A 21221-nucleotide genomic window follows, 5' to 3' on the forward strand; every position below is an offset into this window, starting at 1 on the left:
TTTTCCCACTTCCCTTGACCCTACATAGCCTCCAAATCATCATCCTCTCTTCTTCGATTCACAGCTAGGTTTCTTTAAAGAGTCATAAATAGTGTCCCCACCTCCCACTCACTCCCCATTCATTCACTGAAAATGTAGATCTCATTACCATTGTGCCTACGCATCCACTCTTGTCACAGACACTAATGAACCACTTGCTGCTAAAGAGCATGAAAACTTTTAGGCCAGGCTTGGTGGCTCATGCCTGTAATCCCAGGACTTTGGGAGGCCAAGGCAGAAAGATCACTTGAGTCCAGGAGTTCAAGACCAGCCTGGGCAACACAAGGAGACACTGTCTCTATAAAAAACAAAAAATTTAAAAATTAGCCAGGCATGGTGAAGCACACTTGGGAGGTTGAAGCTGCAGTGAGCCATGATCATGCAACTGCACTCCATCCTGGGCAGCAGAGTAAGACCCTGTCACAATTAAAAAAAAAAAAAAAATTCAGTCCTCATATCACTAAACCTTGCTTCCCAGGTACCAGCCTAATTGGTTTTCCTGCCTCTCTGCCTCCCGTTTGCAGAACCTCTTCCCACACTTCCCTCATTGATCCTCATATTCTCAAGGTTACAGTTCTACACCTTTCCCCTCTTATTTCAACTTCTCTCCTTGTGCATTTTCACCTATTCACAGAGCTCCAAATACAAACACCATATTGTTCACCCCAAAAATCTCTACCTCTATTCTGTATACTAAACATTTCTGTCTTAAACAGAGCATATCCAAAACTGCTCTTGTTCTTTCCGTTCTATAAGATTGACAATAATAATTCTCAAATTTAAGAATGCCAGCATTCAATTCTGGAGCTTGTCAAAAATGAGGATACCTAAGTCACACCACCCACCTATGCCCAGAGGATACAATCTTATAACATCTCGTGTGTCTGGGATACAAAAGTTTGATATATAATAATCACCCCAGGATATTATGACCCAGGTATCCAGGCTGTGGAACACAATGGTCAGTGTTTTTTTCTATGTGAAACATACATATGTAATGATTTCTGTATAGTAAGTTTTGTAAAACAGAGGAAGCTGCTCACAGCTCACCACAAACTGTGAGGGAAGCAGTATTGGTAACCTACTGGTGGCATGGTGGCACCCCAGTAAGGAACTCTAATAGAAATGAATGACTCAACAGTATGTTATGCAGATAATCAGTAAGTATAGTTTCTAACCAAGCTAAACTTTAGATAGTTTGGGCAGAATTGAGTTTGAAATTGTCTCTGGCAGGTATTTCTGTGGCATGACTCTTACATGGCCAAATAATTGGGGAATCACATGCTTTAACAAATAGTGGGGCAGAGGCAGGGTTGAGGAACCTCTCAATATTCTCTGAATAGAAGATCTACCCATCTCCTATCAGTGGAAAAGCAGGGACCAAATTTTCCTTCAAAACAACTTAGTAGGTGCTTCAAGGAGTTTAGTACATCCCACTGTTCTGCTTCACCAATGTAATTTTCTCTTTTCACATTTTCCTGAAGATCCCACTGTTTTTGTTATATGCAAGAAAACCAATTTTTAAAAATGTAAGGGGGTAATATTTATATGCAGTAAATAAAAGAACAGTTATACTAAGTTTTCTTTTTAAGAGGCTAATGACTATCTGGATTACAAAAAAAAAATTTTAAGCCCATAACTATAAACCAAATACAAATTTCAAGTAGCAATGATACAATAATATAGAATTAAACTGTTTTAAAGGTGACTTAAAAAACATAAAGATGCATAAGAATAAGCTAGGATGTAAGTTTTAGTATTATGATAATGAAAGCAATGATTTAACAATTGTTTTCTACCATCAAATAGAGCTAGTATAATTTCATTATGGTATGAATGGTTTCCAGGTCCAATAAAAAATTTATTTTCTGTAAAGAATTTCTACAAAAGGAAATTTTTCAAAATTCAAAATATTTTCCTAACTCTCCCCTAAAAGACCAAATTTTGATGCAGGAAAATGTGAAAAGAGAAAATTACACTGGTGAAGCAGAACAGTGGGAGGTACTAAGCTCCTCTGAGCACCTACTAAATGAAGTGATGCCATATAATTTTTAATAAATTCCAGCAAAAAATATGACAGAATTAATACAAACCAGAACATAAACTAAACAGAAGGACTATAGTTATTAGTCTGCTACCTAAATATTACTTATTTTAAAAAACTACCTTCAAATTTGGTGCAATTACGATAGTTCAATTAAGTTCTAAAAAGTACGTATTTTGAAAAGTAAGTCATTTTTATTTGATCTCTCTTTTTTTTGAAATGGAGTCTCACTCCATCTCCCAGGCTGGAGTGCAGTGGCACCATCTCAGCTCACTGCAACCTCCACCTTCTGGGTTCAAGCGATCTCCTGCCTCAGCCTCCCGAGTAGCTGGGATTACAGGTGCCCGCCACCAAGCCCGGCTAATTTTTATATTTTTAGTAGAGACTGGGTTTTACCATGTTGGCCAGGCAGGTCTCAAACTCCTGACCTCGTGATCTGCCCACCTCAGCCTCCCAAAGGGCTGGGATTACAGGCATAAGCCACTGCGCCCGGCTTTATTTCATCTCTTTAAAGCTTTGATCCAAGGTGCATGGTTATAATTTGCTTACCTTGTCCATTTCCACTATTGTCAACATTAGCCAAACACAAACAGCCTTGATCAAATTCTTCTTTTTCTCCTAGAATAGTAGACCACCAATCACGGGCTTTAAATAAAGACATTTTCTTTCACTCTAAAAAGAAAACATTTATAATAATCCACTTCACACTATGAATTAATAATTATGTCTTAAGGCATAGCAAATTAAACTCGGATAGATTTAAGAAGAACATTTCTATATTAACTTTTTAATATTTTGCACACATATATGAAACCACAAATCCAAATTGTTGGAAGCATTAATTAGATATTTTGCGACACCATTAGTAAATTGGGCTTAGAAAATATACATTTATGTTGTGCTGATTCTCTCTTCTGAAACATTTAGGGGAGAACTGCAGAAAGTAAGAAAAGAACATATTCTTTGGAGGATCAAGATTCAAATTCCATCAGCACTATTTCATACGTAAGTCCTCAGTGAAATACCTAACTTCCTTTCAGTCTAGTCATTGGTGAGACTGCACTAGTTGGCCCTTTGTACCTGTGGAAGATTGGTTCCAAGACCCCACAGATGAAAAATCTCCAGATGCTCAAGTCCCTTATTATATATAATGACCTAGTAGACCTAGTACAGTCAGCCTTCCATATCCACAGGTTTCAATCTGCAGTTGGTTGAATCCAGGGATATGAAACTGGAGGACACGGAGGGCCAACTACATCTCCTATTACAAAGAGTTGCTGAGACGAATTGAGATCAAATGCATCAGTGACTAGCTCTGGAACTGGTATGTTATATGTACTCAAAAAGCATTCACTTCTTCTTGCTATTCTAGGTACAGAAAGGCAAGATAGAAGAGGGAAATTCCTATCAAAAAGAATCAGGAACATTGGGCTTCAGGTCCATTTATACCACTATCTGTGTGTCCTTGGACAACCCACATAACCTCTCCTTACTTTGATTTCTTATTTAGAATGAACATATAACAGCCCTACCTACCACTGAGTTGCTGATATGGTAGATGTGAAAGCACTTGAGTCTTCTGAATTACAACACAGCATCACATGCCCTGGCATTCTACAATAGTTCATTTATTTAACATAAATGAGGCTTTCCTTCATGTTACACTGATTTAAATAGTAGTTAGGAAATGCAGTCAAATCTCCTTATTCACAAAAGTTATGTTTTATAAAGCCACTGCAAACAATGAATCAGCAAATACTGAGCCATTGCTCCTAGGAGAAACACAGGGTTAGATTCCTGCAAGCTTCTAGTAACAACATTTTCTTCAACCAATCAATACATAATGTAGTTTTTTGTGTGTTTATATTTAAAGATACCTTATTGAATATGTATTGCTGGTTCATTACCATGGAAATTATGGCCACCAGCGCTAGGACTCAGTTTGAACTAAGCTTATCTAATTACATGTACAGACGCTTTTCAATTTATGACGGGGTTACATCCCAATAGACCGGTCATAAATTGAAAATACTTAAAATGCATTTAATACACCCAAGAAAATGCATTTAATATACCCAAGAAAAGATCAAAATTCAAAATTCAAAGTATGGTTTCTATAGAATGTGTATCACTCTCACAACCTCCTAAAGTTGAAAAGCCATAAGTCAAACCATTGTAAGTCAGGGACCTTCTGTCTGTTCTTTAGAAGATACATCACAGCCTTCTTGCATTTAGGAACATTAGCACTTCAGCATTACATTTGCAGACTATTTTAAACAGTGAAATCACCACACTCCTGCCAACAAAAAGCCTACCAAAATGTGGGGGAAAACATGACACTAAATACTGTAGACCATGAAAGAACACTTGTTTACAGTATGAAAACTGAAACAAGAAAGCAGTTGTTTAACATCAGCTAGGAACATGTGCATCAGGTGACTCAATTTTTACTCCTTCGTACTTGGCCACAAATAACCACAAAAGCATTGTGAGCACTGATTTGGGGGTTACAAATAAATTTTAGCAAGTAGGCAAATTCACAGATGATACAGAGTCTGCACATAATTAGGATCGGCTGTACTTTTTTAAAATGTAGATCAACCTGCCTCTTAAAGTAAGCCTTCCACATGGGCTAATCATAGAAACCAAGGCCACTTGTTTTTATACAAAGTTGGCCAAAAAAATTTACTGCAAATAATGTGGTGGAAAAGTACTAACTCTGGAGGCAACCTGTATGAGTTTGAATTCCTGCTCCACCACATAATAACCATGCGACCAATGGAAGGTTACTAGAAGTTACTGAACGTCTCTGTACTTCACCTTTCTCACTTACAAAATAAATGTAAGAGCGGTGTTGTGATGATTAAATAAGAATGCAGTTTCCTACAGAACTGGAAAAAATATATGCAAGTCATATATATGATAAGGAATTAATATCCAGGATACATAAAGAACTCCTACAACTCAACAACAAGAACAAAAACAAACCATCCAATTAAAAAATGTGCAAAAGAACCTGAATAGACACTTATCCAAAGAAGACATACAAATGAGCTGGGTGCAGTGGCTCATACTTGTAATCCCAGCACTTTGGGAGGCCAAGCAGGGTTGATCACCTGAGATCACGTGTAGGGCTGATGGCCCCACAGGGTCACGGGGTGTGCCTTATACTGTACTGAGGCGCAGGATCCAAGAAATAAAGAGACAGGACACAGAAGTACAAGGAAAATGCAGTTGGGCTCAGGGGGCCCTGCCACCTATGAGCAGAGTCAGGCGAGGCCCCAAATGTCCAGAAGCATGAGTATTTATTGTGTATAGGTTAGGGGGCAGGGCAGTGAGTGAAATCATCTTTAAGGATAGTGATAGGATTGTGAGCAATAAAACATGGGGTCCACCCCCATTAGGTCACCTAGGCCAGGAGGTGGACAGTGCACAGCAAGGGGCCCGTTCCCATGAAGGCAAGGGCCGTGTGCAGTAAAGGGTCCACCCCCATTAGGTCACTGAGGCTTGAAGGTGGACCGTGAGCAGTGAGGAGGGTGCAGTGTGCAATACTTCTATCTATGGGCAAACTACTTCTAAGAAGATTTATAGGAGGATGTTTTAAGTCATACAGCAGTGACAGAGCTGTCAAGGTTACTGCCACCTTCTGGCAGCTTCCAATGGGTTCTATGGGAAGATGTTTTTCAAGCAGCACAGTAGCAAGAACTGGTAAAGTACACAGTTACCAAGGTGGATTACTGGTCTGAGGGCAGCCTTCCACAAGACCTGGAGCAAGGTCCTACAACTCCTTTACCAGGAGGAGCGGCTCTCGCCCCAAGCCTGCCATATAGCGGGTATCTTTACAACACTGAAGACTGCCGCCTGGGCCATGGATTCTTGTCCTGGTATAACTGTTTTCCCTTAAATCATGCTCTGCACGGTGTCTGCTCTAGGCATTCTTCCGATTATAAGCTGCTTATCCCTTAATTCATGCTCTGTACTGTGTTCACTCTAGGCATTCCTCTGATTATGAGCTAAGATATAATTATAGGTATATATGTAGGGAAATGTTCTTTAGGCTCTCATACTATCAACTATTATATGATTATATATATAGAGGATTATATAAAGGGGTTCTTCAAGCCCTAATTCTATAAACTAATATATGATTATGTAAAGGATTATGTAAAAGGAAATAGCTGAGTAGTAACACTATAAAGTGAGACATTCCTCAAGTCGTAACGGTGCCAGAGTTCTGCTTAGCTCTCGTTCCACAGTGCCTATATGGGGGGTTACCCACAGTCACAAATTCAAGACCAGCCTGGCCAACATGGCAAAACCCCGTCTCTACTAAAAATACAAAAATTAGCCAGGCATGGTGGTGGGTGCCTGTAATCCCAGCTACTCAGGAGGCTGAGGCAGAAGGATTGCTTGAACCCAGGAAGCAGAGGTTGCAGTGAGCCAAGGTCGCAACACTGCACTCCAGCCTGGGTTACAGAGTAAGATTCTGTCTCAAACAACAACAAAAAATACATACAAATGGCAAAGAAGCATATGAAAATAGGCTCAATATCACTAATCATCAGGGATATGCAAATCAAAACAATATCACCTGACATCCATTATCAAAAAAAAAAAAAAAACCAAAAATATATTCAACCTAAGAATGATGATTTCAAGAAGAAAAAAACACAAAATAACGTGCTGGCAAGGACATGAAGAAATTGGAATCTCTGTACACTGTTGGTGGGAATATAAAATGGTGCAGCTGCTATGGAAAACAGTGGGTAGGTCCCTCAAAAAATTAAACATAGAAGTTTTGATCCAGCAATCCCATTTCTTGGTGGATATCCAGAATAACTAAAGACAGAATCTCAGAGACATAATGATTAAGAGGTAGAAGCAACCTAAACATCCATCAATGGATAAATGGATAAAGAAAATGTGGTATACACATACAATGCAATATTACGCAGCCTTAAAAAGGAAGGAAATTTTGACAGATGCTATGTAGATGAACCTTGAGGACATTATGTTAAGTAAAATAAGCCAGTCACAAAAAAGACAAATACCATATGATTCCACTTACGTGAGTGCCTAGAGTAGTCACAGAAACATTAAGAATGGTTGATTGTCAGGGGCTAGGGAGAAAGCAGAGCTGTATAGTTTTGACTTTGCAAGATGAGAAGTTCTGGAGATTGGCTGTACAACAATGTCAATTTACTTAACGTTACTGAACTATATAGTTAAAAATGGTTAGATGTTCAATTTTATGTTACATAAATTTACCACAATTAAATATAACAAATATACAGCTTTAGTTTTTTACAAAAAGGAATGCACTAGACCACTTAGTACAACACCTAGCACATAAGCACTCAATAAATGTTAGCTGTTGCTCTGGTTTTGATCCCTTTTTGTGATTTTTTAAACTTACATTAAAGAAAAAAAACTCAATGTTCTGGTTAAACACACGATGGTACATCCACACCATACCAACATAACTAAAGAATTTAAAAACACGAAGTACAGACGCACACAAGGTTTCAAGAGCATTTTGCTCAATGAAAAAATCCAAAAAGGTAAAAGATTAAATAATTACATTTCTAATTCTCAAAATGACAAAATTATACCAATGTAGAACAGATAGGTGGCTGCTAGGCTTACAGGAGGGTATAACTACAAGGAGTTAATAACAAAATGTACTTTCTTTAGGATTAATTTCTTAGAACTATTTACAAAAAAAAGTGTATCTAACATAAAGCCTGATAAAATCCAAATTAAATCTTTAGTTTAACTTTAGTATCATACTAACATCAATTTAACGGTGGGCTGGGCACCATGGCTAACATCTATAATTAGCCTTGGCAACAAAGACCCCATCTCTACAAAACATTTAAAAATTAGATGGGCATAGTGGTCCATGCATGTAGTCCCAACTACTCTCAGGAGTCTAAGGTAAGAGGATCAAGTGAGCCCAGAAGTTTGAGGCTGCAGTGAGCTTTTATTTATTTATTTACTTACTTACTTACTTTTTGGAAATGGAGTCTTGCTCTGTTGCCCAGGCTGCAGTGTAGTGGCACAATCCCAGCTCGTTGCAACCTCCACCTCCCAGGTTCAGGCGATTCTCCTGCCTCAGCCTCCTGAGTAGCTGTGATTACAGGCACCTGCCAACACACCCAGCTAATTTTTGTATTTTAGTAGAGACAGGGTTTCTCCATGTTGGCTAGCCTGGTCTCCAACTCCTGACCTCAAGCGATCCACCCACCTTGACCTCCCAGAGTGCTGGAATTACAAGGCATGAGCCATCACGCCAGACCTACAGTGTGCTTTGATCAAGCCACTACACTCCAACCTACATGACAGAGACCCTGTCTCTAAGTAAAAAATGATTTTGACCACTGTACTGTTTTTATTGGGAAACCATTATTTTTGCAACTTGAAGTGAATCTAAAATTATTTCAAAATGACTAGTTTAAAAAAACAAATACCTCCATGGCAGGTGTGAGCTAAAAAAAAACAAAACAAACAAAAAAAAAAATACCAGGAGGAGAAAGAAAACTCTATCCAAGGTCCTCTCTTTATGCCAAGAAAGAAATTAGCCAGATAAAGACTGGAAGCTGATGGAAGCGAACGAATATCTAACAGGTAAACAAATTTATAATGAGTTTCAAAATATGTGGGAGACTTTCTGAAAAATATTTGCATCATATGTTATTACTAATGACATTATATAAGCATACAAATTGTCAGATGACTAAACTTCAAATCTGGCAGCAAGCATTTAAAAAACATAATAAACATCTGTATTATACTTCTATTGGATTTTTTGAGAAGAAAATAATAGTATTCAATAAATCCCATATATTTTTATTATATATGCCAACTATCTAGGAGAACTGTAATATGCCATACTACTGGACCACAACATTGAGGATACATCATTCTCTTGCAGCTCAGAGCAGAATATTACCCAAATTTGTACTTGAAATGCCAGTGATTCCCTAGGAGGACTCACAGGACACAGCATAGTGATCTTCACGGCTATGAAGGATAGCTATGATAAAAGGATAAAAAGCATAATCAAGAAAGGGAAAAAGTGCCTGATTAGAAATCTGGAGAAAACCAGCACAAGGTTAGAAGGCAAAAGAGTGGTACAGAGGTTAAGAAGAGGAGGAATCCACCAGAAACTTAACAGGGGCATCCACTAAGATCAAATGAAAATCAGAAGTTAGTTATCTGGAAGGGAGTGAAAACAAGTGTGTCTAGAAAAAGGAAGTGACCAGCTGTATCAAATGCTGCTGATATACCATTAAAAAAATGAAGAGTTGGAAGCATAAGCTCCATTTGGAGACACAGCCAAGGACAGAAATTAGTAGTAACCAACCAAAGAGTAAGTGATCCTCTGCTCCCTTCTGCATCAGCCAGTTCAAAAGTCTCAAGGAGAGAAAATAAGAAAGGAAGAACTATACAACACTCAAAGGGTGTCTTACCTTTGCCTAACACAGGCAGAAAAGAAAACTTCATGGGGCCTGCCTAGAGAACATACTAAACCAGGTAAAGGAGAAAGAGAAGAGTTTTTTCCATCAATGATAATGAATGACATACTCAAAAAATCAAAATCCTTAGATAAGTGACCACGAGAGACAAAGCTGGAGCTCAAATATAAATACTGCATCAAGTGAAAATAGCTATCCTAGGAAAATGGCCTTAAAAACCTGTTAGTTATTAAATTTTTTCAGCTTGCTGGAATGAATTAAAAAAAAACCTCCAAGCCGGGCGTGGTGGCTCACGCCTGTAATCCCAGCACTTTGGGAGGCTGAGGCAGGTGGATCACGAGGTCAAGAGATCGAGACCATCCTGGTCAACATGGTGAAACCCCGTCTCTACTAAAAATACAAAAAATCAGCTGGGCATGGTGGCGCGTGCCTGTAGTCCTGGCTGAGGCAGGAGAATTGCCTGAACCCAGGAGGCGGAGGTTGCGGTGAGCCAAGATTGTGCCATTGCACTCCAGCCTGGGTAACAAGAGCGAAACTCAGTCTCCAAATAAAAAATGAAAAAAAAAAAAAAAAAAAAAAAAAAAAAAACCTCCAATATTATGATCTAGTGGGCAGTTAAAAGATAAAAGACAAAGAGAAAAAAGAATTTTTAAAATCCTCCAATATGAAAGAACTAACTTTCCAACAATGTCTACAAATAGGAATGCCTATAGAAGACATTCATTTCTCATTAACTTCTAACAGAAAATTAGAAATCTACTTATACTGACAAAATAACAAAGGCATCATTTAAATCCTTTTTGGGTAGGCACAGTGGTTCATGTCTATAATGCCAGCACTTTGGGAGGCCAAGGCAGCAGAATCGGTTCAGGCCAGGAGTTTGAGACCAGCCTGGGCAACAGAGCAAGACCTCATCTCTCCCCCACAAAAGGGAAAAAAAAAATTAGCCAGTCTCCCACTGAAGCCCAGGAGTTGAGGCTACAGTGAGCCATGATTGTGCCACTGCACTACAACCTGGGAAACGAAGCCAGACCCTGTCTCTTAAAAAGAAGAAAAAAAATCGTTATTGTTTCTCCTATTCTATCAATTTTTCCTTATTCACTCACCATTTTGCTAGCTCCTGAAATCCTCCTTTTTAACAGTTTGGTTCCTTGCCACTCAAGGTGTAATCCCTGGATCAGCAGCATCTGTATCACCCAAAAGCTTACGAGAAATGTTGAATCTCATCCTCCCCAAATAGTATCTCCAGGTGAATCACATACACCTTAAGGTTGAAGAGGCACTGATGTAACTGATATCTGATTGCCTAAGCGGATATTAAAGCAGGGCGCCAATTTTCCCCTTCTTTTCAGAGGAGCTCTGCCATCAGTTACCTTTTGAGGGCTTGAAAAAAATTTTCCAATCAAAGACCTAAAACAGCTGGAAAGTATTCATCAATTAGCTGATCCTCTCATTTTATAGGGGAGGCCCAGAGATGTTACATGATTCCTATACCTCACACAGCTATTGGCAGGACCTTGCTTCTGCACACTCTCTCCCTGGTCTCTAGACCCCTGTCTCATTATGCTGCCAATAATCTGCAATATAATATCAAAAAACTGAAAAAGTATGTCAATAGAAGGATTTTTTGATTGCTTGCTTTGTTTTAACCTTTAAAGACTATGGAGGAAAGGCTAATTTTAAACTTATGTCCAACAGATGGCTCTTCCTCACAAGACCATAGCTACCTTAATTATTTCAAAGCAACAATATTTCAGACAACAACGACTTCCATGGCAGGGAAAAACATAAGGTAGTACATAGCAGAATTTCATAAATTCCATTACATAAACATCTTGTATGTTTGTTCCCCCACTGTCCAAAGTTGTATCATGTACCATTGTAGACAATAATTTATTGAACAATAAGGACTTACATCTTTAAAGAATTAATAAACAACAGAAAAAAACAATTTGGGCTGATAATCAATAGTCACCATGTGTTTCCCAAGTGCCTCTCTTCAATTTCAAAGGTAGAAGCAGAGAAGGAGCACTGCCCACTCCCAAGAAATTAAGAATCTACTAACTCTCATGAGTACAAAGTTGGGATACCACTGATTTCCTTTGATAAAAATGGGTGGATTTCAAAAGACAACTTAGGTAGCAGTGACGGCAGCCACTGCGAAGACACTGGCTGCAGTGGGGGTGGCATGGCAGGGGCTGCCCACTCTGTGGAGCCAGCGGGGGCTGGGAACAGGCAAGAGCCCCACCCCTACCAAGTTGGAGGGGCAGGAGCCCCGCGCTCCTGGGCGCAGCTGCAGCCAACCAGACACAGCTCCAGACCCAGGCATCCCTGCACTCTCACGGGCCCGGAAAGCACCCCTACCCCTGCAGTTTGGAAGTGCCAACTCCCGCTCCTTGGCCTCTCCCAACTCCCAGCACCAACTCCAATTTCAAATCAATGTTGAAGGCGAGCCTAAGGGCTGTTGCAACCCAGCCAGGTGTGTGCGTGCTCTGGGCAGTGCTGATACGCCACTCCCCTGCCACTTCGACCGCCTCCGGACTTTGGGCACCGACAGCACAGGAGGGACACCCAGGAGGAGCAGAGGACTTGGGTACACTCCACTGGTATGCCCAAGAACAGAGGAGACCCTCTGCTGACTCAAGAAGAAATAAAATATCTAAACAGATCCATAATAAAGAAAGAAATCGAATTAGTAATCAAAAAACTATCCACAAAGAAAAGGCCAGGCCAAGACAGATTCACTGGTGGACTCTACCAAACAAAGCAAAATTATACCAATTCTTCAAAAAACACTCCAAAAAACAAAAGAGAGAATACTTCCCACCTAACTTTATACGTCTATTGTTACTCTAAGCCAAAACCAAACACATCACAAGAAAACAACAGACCAATATCCCTTTATGCATATGGGTGCAAAAATTCTCAACAAATACTACTAGCTAACTGAATCCAACAACATGTAATAAGTATTATATAACATGATCAAATGGAATTACCTGAGGAATGCAAGGTAGGCATCCTTAATATCCAGAAACGAATTAATGTAACACATCATATCAATAAAATCTAAATCAAAAGCCACTTGATAACCTCCATAAACTCAGACAAAGAATTTGACAAAATCCAACTCTTCCATTATAAAAAACACTCAAAACACTGGGAATAAGAGGAACGATCCTCACAATGATAAAACACATCTGTGCAAAATCCACAGCTTACATCATACTTAATGGTGTAAACTGAACACTTTCCTCCTCAAATCAGGCACAAGGCAAGGATGTCTGCCTTCACCACTTCTATTCAAAATCATACTGGATGCTCTTAACTACAGCAATTAGGTAAGAAAAAGAAATAAAAGACTTCCAAATTGGAAAAAAAGAAGTAAAACTATCTTTACTCACAGATGACATAATCTTGTATATAGAAAATCCTAAGGAATTCACTAAAAAACTATTAGAAATTAAAAAATGAGTTCAGCAAGGTTACAGGATATAAAATAAATACACAAATACCAATTATATGTCTATATTCTTGCAATGAACAATCCAAAAATAAAATTAAAAAAAAAAAGCATCTACAATAGCACCCAAAAGAGTAAAATACATAGGTTAGCCAGATATGGTGATACACACCTGTAATCCTAGCTACACAGGAGGTTGAGGCAAGAGGATCACTTCAGCTCAGGAGTTCAAGATTATAGTGAGCTATGATCATACCAGTACACTCTAGCCTGGGCAACAGAGCAAGCTCCAGCTCAAAAAAAAAAAAACTTAGGAATAAATAATTTAACAAAAGAAGTATAAAACTTATACTTTGAAAACTATGAAACATTGCTATATAAAGAAGATCTAAATAAATGGAAAATATCCCCTGTTCATGATTTAATATTGTTAGGATCGCAATAATTTCCAAATCAATCAACAGATTCAATGCAATCCCTGTAAGATTCCCAGATGGCTTCTCTGTAGAAATAAACAAGGTTATTCTAAAATTTGTATGGAATTTCCAGAAACCCAGAATAGCAAAGACAATCTTAAAATTTAAAAAGAACAAAGGTAGAGAACTCACACTTCCCCATGTCAAAACTTACTAAAGCAACAATAATTAAGCCAGTATGGCACTAGCATAAGGATAGACATAAAGATAAATGGAAAATGCTGACAGTCCAGAAATAAACCCACACATCTATGATTAATTGATTTTCAATAAGGGTGCCAAGATCATTCAACGAGTAATTGAAACAAATGGGTCTAAAACAACTGAATAGCCACATGCAAAGGACTGAAATTAGACACTTACCTAGAATCATATTTTTTAAATTAAAATGTGTCAAAGATCTAAGTATAAACTAATGTATAGCTAAAAGTATAAAACTCTTAGAGGACTATATAAGTAAATCTTTATGACCTCAGATTTGGCAATGGATTTTTAGATTTGACACCAGAAACATGAGCAATAAAAAAAATAAGGGCCAGGCATGGTGGCTCACGCCTGTAATTCCAACACTTTGGGAGGCTGAGGTAGGAGGATTGCTTGAGCCAGGAGTCTCAGAACAGTCTTAGCAACATGATGAGACCCCATCACTACAAAAAATATAAAAATTAGCCAAGTGTGATGGTATGTGCCTGTAGTCCCAGCTACTGGGGAGGCTGAGGTGGGAGAATCGCTTGACACTGAGAGGCTGAGGCTACTGAGAGCTGTGATTGCACCACTGCACTCCAGCCTGGATGGCAGAGCAAGGCTCTGTCTTAAAATAAATAAATAAAGCCAGGTGCAGTGGCTGATGCCTGTAATCCCAGCACTTTGGGAGGCTAAGGCAGGCAAACTGCTTGAGGCTGAGAGTTTGAGAGGAGCCTGGGCAACAAAGCGAGACCCCATCTATACAAAAAATAAAAAATTAGCTGGGCATGGTGTGTGTGCCTATAGTCCCAGCTACTTGAGAGACTGAGGCTGGAGTTTAAGGCTTGCGCCCAAGAGTTTGAGGTTGCTGTGAGCTAAAATCATGCCATTGCACCTCAGCTTGGGCAACAGAGTGAGACTCTATCTCAAAAAACAAAATAAATAAATAGACTTCATCAAAACTAAAAACTTTTGGATTTCAAAGAACACCATCAAGAAGATGAAATGATAGGAGAAAATATTTGCAAATCATATATCTGATAAGAAACTTATATCGTTAATATATAAGAACTCATACAACTCAATTTTTTTAAAAGTCCAATTAAAAATGAACCATGGGTCTGAATATGTATTTTTCCAAGTAAGATATACAAATGGCTAATAAGAACATAAAAAGATGCTCAAGGCCGGGCTCAGTGGCTCACACCTGTAATATCAGCACTTTGGGAGGCCAAGGCACACAGATCACCTGAGGTCAGGAGTTCAAGATCAGCCTGGTCAACATGGTGAAAACTTGTCACTACTAAAAAAAAAAAAAAAAAAAAAAAAAAAAAGAAATAGCCAGGCATGGTGGCAGGTGCCTGTAATCCCAGCTACTTGGCAGGCAGAGGCAGGAGAATTGCTTGAACCTGGGAGGTGGAGGCTGCAGTGAGCTAAGACCACCATCACACTCCATCCTGAGCAACAAGAGGAAAACTCCATCACAATAAAAAAAAAAAAAGATGCTCAGCATCATTAGTCATCAGGGAAACACAAATCAAAACTATGAGATACCACTTTACACCTACTATGACAGAATTGAAGAAGTCAGATAGTAATAAATGTTGGTGAGGATACAGAGAAATCAGAACCCTCACGTACTGCTAGTCGGAATGCAAAATGATGCAACCACTTTGGAAAAGAATCTAGAAGTTCCTCTAACACTTAAACATAGAATTATCATATGACATATAAATTTGACTCTAAAGTATCTATCCAAGAGCAATGAAAACAAATGTCCACACAAAAAAACTTATACATAGATATTTGTAGTAGCATTATTCATAATAGCCAAAATTTGGAAACGACCCAAATGTCCATCAGCTGATGAATATATAAACAAAAGGCAGTATCTATACAGTGGGATATTACTTGGCCATAAAAAAGAAAAGAACAAAATACTGATATATGTTACAACATAAATGAAGAGCATATAGGTTTTAAAATCAGATATACCTGGCTTTTAAAATCATGCTAAGTGTAAGAAGCCAGACACAAAAGGCCACCTATTATACGATTCTGTTTATATAAAATATCCAGAATAGGCAAATTCATAGAGACCAAAAGTCATAGTAGTTGCTTAGGTCTGGGGGTAGGGGAGAAGGAAGACGGAAGGAAAGTTATAGCTAAAGGATGTGAGGTTTCTTTTTGTATTGATAAAAATATTCCAAACTTGACTGTGGTAATGATTGCACGTATTTGTGAATATACAAAAAAGGAACTGAATTTTGTGTTAAATGGGTGAATTGTACAGTACTTGAATTATATTTCAAGGAAGCTGTTTTTTTTTAAAGAGAAAAAATGGTGATGAATAAATACATGGGGCTTCATTTTGTTATTCCTTATACTTTTGCTTGTGCTTCAAATTCCACAAAAAAAATAAAGTTTCACTTTTTTTTTTTTTTAAGTAGAACACTCCTGTATTTTGGCCACATTTACTGCTATTTAAGAACAATAGGCCAGGCACAGTGGCACACACACCTGTAATCCCAGCACTATGCGAGGCCAAGGCAGTTGGATCACATGAGCTGAGGAGTTCAAGACCAGCCTGGGCAACATAGTGAGACTTCGTCTCTACAACAAGTAAAGATATTAGCCCAGCATGGCAGAAAAAATAAAAATGATTAAAACTTTTTTAATATGAAAAAAAGAACAATAGCAAATTAAATTCAGAAAGTTAGCAAAATAAATTCTACCCTTTCTCCTAGAAGACAACCCAAGCCATCAAGAAAATGAAAAATTAGCCATAAATTGAGACACAAATAAAATGCCAACTTGTATTCCAATCTAAGAAAGACATAGGCCTTGACATTGAGATATTAAGATAAGCAGTTGGGTCTGGTACTGATAGGTTAGGAGGAAGGATAGTAAGGAACAATACTAATAAAATATTTTTCAGTCATGAAACCTGGCTTTCAGGTTACAAAAATAAACAAAAAGTGTTCTAAAGAACAAAAAATAAAATATATATACATTGATTTTTTTAATTCAGTTAACTGTCTTAAATAAAAATAAGAAACCAAGGTTTGCATTTTATCCCCTTTTCATTCAATGTTGATTTCCAGTTTCTCACTGATTTTTCTTTAAGTACTTGGAAAATAAAAACCCAAAATCAGGTTTTTAATGACTTCACCTTAAAGGAAAATGTCTACTAATCATTTACTAAAGCCCAATCAAGATTCTAAATGCTTTGCAAGCATACTATCTTAATCTTCATAACAAAACAACAAAGTAAATTGTAGATACTATTATTCAAGTATCCTTGAATACAGAGAGGTTAAGCAACCTGCCCCAGTGGTCTCACTAGTTAAATGATGTGTGGTACCTAGACTGTCTACTCCAGAACCCTAAACAAACAGCCTATGCACACCCTCCTCCATGTAGACGATAAAGCAATAGCTCTATTCACACCAATTCTAATCACTACAAGTTCAAACTGTAGTGAATACATTTGATTAAATACATTTAATACATTTGATTAAATTGTTAAAAGATGATTAGAAAACAATAATTTGAAGGTTTTAACAGGTGCCTTCCTATAAATAGGCACAACAGATTAGTTTCTAATACCTTATTAGAATAATAAATGGGAGATAATCTCCTTACCCCCTAAACTCTAGAAATTCTCTTCTATACTTTTCATTTGACACTTTCTTGAATACTTATGTATATGCATGTTATTTTCCAAAACGAGTTTACTCAGATTTAGGTTTCATTTAAGAGGTGGCTATTTTAACAAATAAAGGTTTTTTAAATTATTCTTTAAAAACTTCTTGGTTTCCTAAAGTTTCTTAATTCTTCAGTTTTTTTCAAGAAAAAAATCTCAGCAATTATTTTCTTTAGAAAATGCTAAGTTAGAAAATCTTTCTCTCGCTATATGCTGGCCAACTTAAGACTCATAGCTTATCCTGCAGCATCTTTCAAGTTGTTTATCAATGAGTATGTGTAAGATGTGTATACCTATAAGATACAGCTTCATTTTTAAAATAAAAGTGAGATACCAAAATATACATATATATACATTTTTCCAGGAAATTGAAGTCAAATGCAGGATTTGACTGGCAGGAGTTGCTCATAAAATCAGTACAGTTCATCTAAACTGCTGTGGTCTCCAAGTAAAAAGAGGAGAAACAATAATCCTATTACGAAAAGGATCAGGGAGTATTAGTACATTCATCCTACTTCAGTCATAGGCTGGGAACTGCTTTGACCATCTCCTCACAAACCTGTTGAAGCGTCTCAGGAGGATGCTGATGCTCCACGTGACGTTCCTCAATGGAATCCTTAAAAATTCTCCTCCCCCTTTTCTCAAAGATGTTCACAGAATCTCACACACTTTGTGCTCCTAGAGTTTGTTTATTTGAATGCAAACATCTTCCCAAGAAATCAATCACCTTATAGCCCCCAAACCATTATATTGCATCGGAGGATCTGGTCACAAAACATGGAAATGGCATTCATGTACCCGAAGTTTAACACCAGACAAACGATCTTACCTGATGCCACGTAAGATGAGCTCTGCCCCACCTTTCTGTGAACCTTAGTTCCGAAAATTTCCCTTTATGAACGCCTGACAAGGTCCCAGTGACGGAGCAGAGGGAGCAAGAAGAGAGGGTGCAGGGAAAGCAACCTTTAGCTTTACTATTCCCTCTCGTTCTCGCGTTCGAACTTGTTCCACGTCCCGGGCAAAGAGAAAGCTCCACCAGGCAGCACCACTAGCTCCACAGAGTTGGAGCAATTCCCCCAAAAAGCTCCCCTGCGCCCCCCGTCACCCCCAGAGAGCAGCAGAGGAAACGGCATCTATCCCTTGGAAGACTCTAGGCAGACAAGAACAACTGCAAGTCCTTCTGCTCACACAGAGGAGGAAAGGATGGAGGAGGCGGTGAGTGGGATGCAGCAGAAACCCGACGGCCGCAGCGGAAGGGACACCTCCCCTCTCCAGCCTAACTCTGAGCCATCTTCGCCCGGTTGTCATAGCACTTACAACGGATGCCACTGCGCAGGTCACGCCGCGCCGCGCCGTCTTCTGGGGGTTGGAGTCCAGAGCGGCTGAGGCAAGAAGGCGGAGACCGACTTCTGAGCGAGCAGCGGTTGGAATCAGATTTCTACTGGGGCAGGGCTCGAGTGAACCACGAACTAGTCCTCATTAGCAGAGAAGGGTAATTACTGCAATCCTCTGCCCAGTCCTGGCAGCAGTTCTTCAAGGAAGGCCCGCCTCCCGGCTGGGCTTCGGGCTCATGCCACGCCCCTCCGGCCGTGAGCCCGCCCCCTCCCCTCAGCGCGTGTGGGTGGGGCTTAGTGGGACTGGGCGTCGCGGGCTTGTCCACGGTGCTCTAAGATCCCGCGCTTCTGAGAGTCGCTATCGCCCCGAGTCGTCTGGTTTTTTCCTGCTGGGACGTGCGTGAGGGCCCGGTCCGTGGACCGTGCGGCCCTGGCGAGGGTAGGTGGTGTAGCGAGCGCCAGCTTGTGCGCCCTGGTAGCGGGGGTAGTGCTGGTCCAGTACATTATTCACATTGAAGACTGGACGCGCAAGACAAAGATCATCGAGATGATGGAGATTTTGAACAGTTTCCAGTTTTTCCTTTTACTATTTGAAACAGCGCTGCTTTGAAGTTACTCGTACCTGCGTCCTGATACACACGTGTTAAATATATTTTTCGTATATACCTTAGAGTGTATTTCCTGGTATATGGGGTTGGATCTATGTCTTGTCTTTTGTTTTCTGTGTTTTGCCTTTTTTTTTTAATCTTTGCATTCAAATTCAATATAGCCAACCTTGAAGGGGTTTTTTTTTTTTCTTTTTTTTTTTTGCTTTTTTCAATGAATTCTAGCGTAAGCTTTAAATTTCCTGTATTTCACCACAAATCCACATTCCCAGTAGAGAATATCATTCTAGTTTTAGGTTTTGTTTGTTTGTTTTTACTGAGACAGGGAATCGCTGACAGGGTCGCCCAGACTGGAATGCAGTGGCACGATCACCGCTCACAGAAGAACTGAAGCCTCAGCTTCCCGGGCTCAAACGATTCTTCCACCTCAACCTTCCCAGTAAGCTGGGACTACAGGCACAGACCACCACGCCTGGCTAATTTTTGTATTTTTTGTAGAGAGGGAGTATCACCATATCCAGGTTGCTCTCTAACTCCTGGACTCAAACGATCCACCCACTTCAGCCACCCAACCTGCTGGGATTGCTGGCCTGAGCCACCGCGCCCAGCCTCAATAGTTTCAAAAATGCCCTTCCAGTCAAAGCCTTGGTAATAAAACCAGTTTCTAATTGCATTCTGCTGTACAGAGAGAGCAGATTTTTATTAGACTTATTGAAGCGACCTTATTACCATAAGAAGCCTCACAAATAGTTTTCTAATTATGGAGGGATCAAGAGAAAATTTTTATCTTTGTTTATGCAAGTATACTTAATCAAATTGCTGTAAATTATAAATCACTTAAGAGACAAGATTTTCTTAAATCTGGAAAACATTTGAGTAATGAACCTACAACATTTCAAGTAGAATAAAAACATTGTCTTCATTATTTATTTAAACTCATGTAATTAATTTTTGTTCTGCCTGATCTTGATTAATAGTTTCGTGAACCTATTTTTTTATTACAGTTCTGGAAATTGTTATTTTGTACATTGATCTTAAAGTTATCAGAAACCTGTATTTAAGAGTACTTTTTAGAGTTTGGCACAATGGCTCATGCCTGTAATCCCAGCAATTTGGGAGGCCAAGGCAAGAGGATCATTTGAAACCAGGAGTTCAAGACCAGCCTGGCCAACATAGCAAAACCCCGTCTCTCCTAAAAAAAAAAAAAAAAAAAAAAAAATCCATAGTGATAGTGCATTCCTGTAGTCCCAGCTACTCAGGAGGCTGAGGCATGAGAATCACTGGAACTTGGGAGACAGAGGTCACAGTGATCCAGGATTGCACCACTGTACTCTAGCCTGAGCAACAGAGCAAGACTGTCTCAAAAAAAAAAAAAAAAAAAAAAAAAAGAGTACTTGTTAGAATATTTTACATGAATCTGTTTCTTAAAAAAAAAAAAAATTCAAAACAATAACCATGAATGACAAAACCTTAAAATAGCCATGGTTAAAAATCTGAGGAAGTTAACAATTGAGGAGAACATTTATTTATTGCTATTGTATACAGTATCTTAAGATTACAACCATAAGTAAGACTGGTAATATAATAGATTTGTATGAATTTTTTTTTAAAGATGGAGTCTCACTCTATTGCACAGGCTAAAGTGCAGTGGCACGTTCATAGCTCACTGCAGCCTGAAAGTTCTGGGCTCAAGCAATCCTTCTGCCTCAGGCTCTCAAGTAGCCGGAACTACAGGTATGTACCACCATGCTTGGATTCTCCCCCCAACCCCCACTAGAGATAGGGTTTTGCTTTGTTGCCCAGGCTGGTTACAAATTCCTGGCTATAAGCAATCCTCTGACCTCAACCTCCAAAAGTGTTGGGATTTATAGGCATGAGCCATCATTCCCAGCA

The 21221-nt window shown here is 39.0% G+C and overlaps 1 protein-coding gene across 8 annotated transcripts in view; it reads right to left on the reverse strand.

Moving 5' to 3' along the window:
• The window catches only part of BBS9 (Bardet-Biedl syndrome 9), a 456994-nt gene extending 437984 nt beyond the window's left edge, over positions 1–19010 (reverse strand). For 3 of the 8 annotated variants that reach the window (XM_032286822.1, XM_032286829.1, XM_032286828.1), the window contains exons 1-2: positions 18219–18722; positions 2633–2755 (exon numbers count right to left, since the gene is read on the reverse strand). In XM_032286822.1, coding sequence (XP_032142713.1) covers positions 2633–2744 — 112 coding nt within the window. In that variant the 5' untranslated portion in view covers positions 2745–2755; positions 18219–18722. Of the gene's footprint in view, positions 1–2632; positions 2756–18218 lie in introns of those variants that run through there. The other 5 variants (XM_032286824.1, XM_032286826.1, XM_032286823.1 and 2 more) reach the window with 4 other exon arrangements.
• Between the last annotated feature and the right edge of the window lie 2211 nt (positions 19011–21221).

This window comes from Sapajus apella, unplaced genomic scaffold (genome assembly GCF_009761245.1).
Source record: "Sapajus apella isolate SASKATOON/1434 unplaced genomic scaffold, GSC_monkey_1.0 scaffold19, whole genome shotgun sequence".
Taxonomy (NCBI): Eukaryota; Metazoa; Chordata; class Mammalia; order Primates; family Cebidae; genus Sapajus; species Sapajus apella.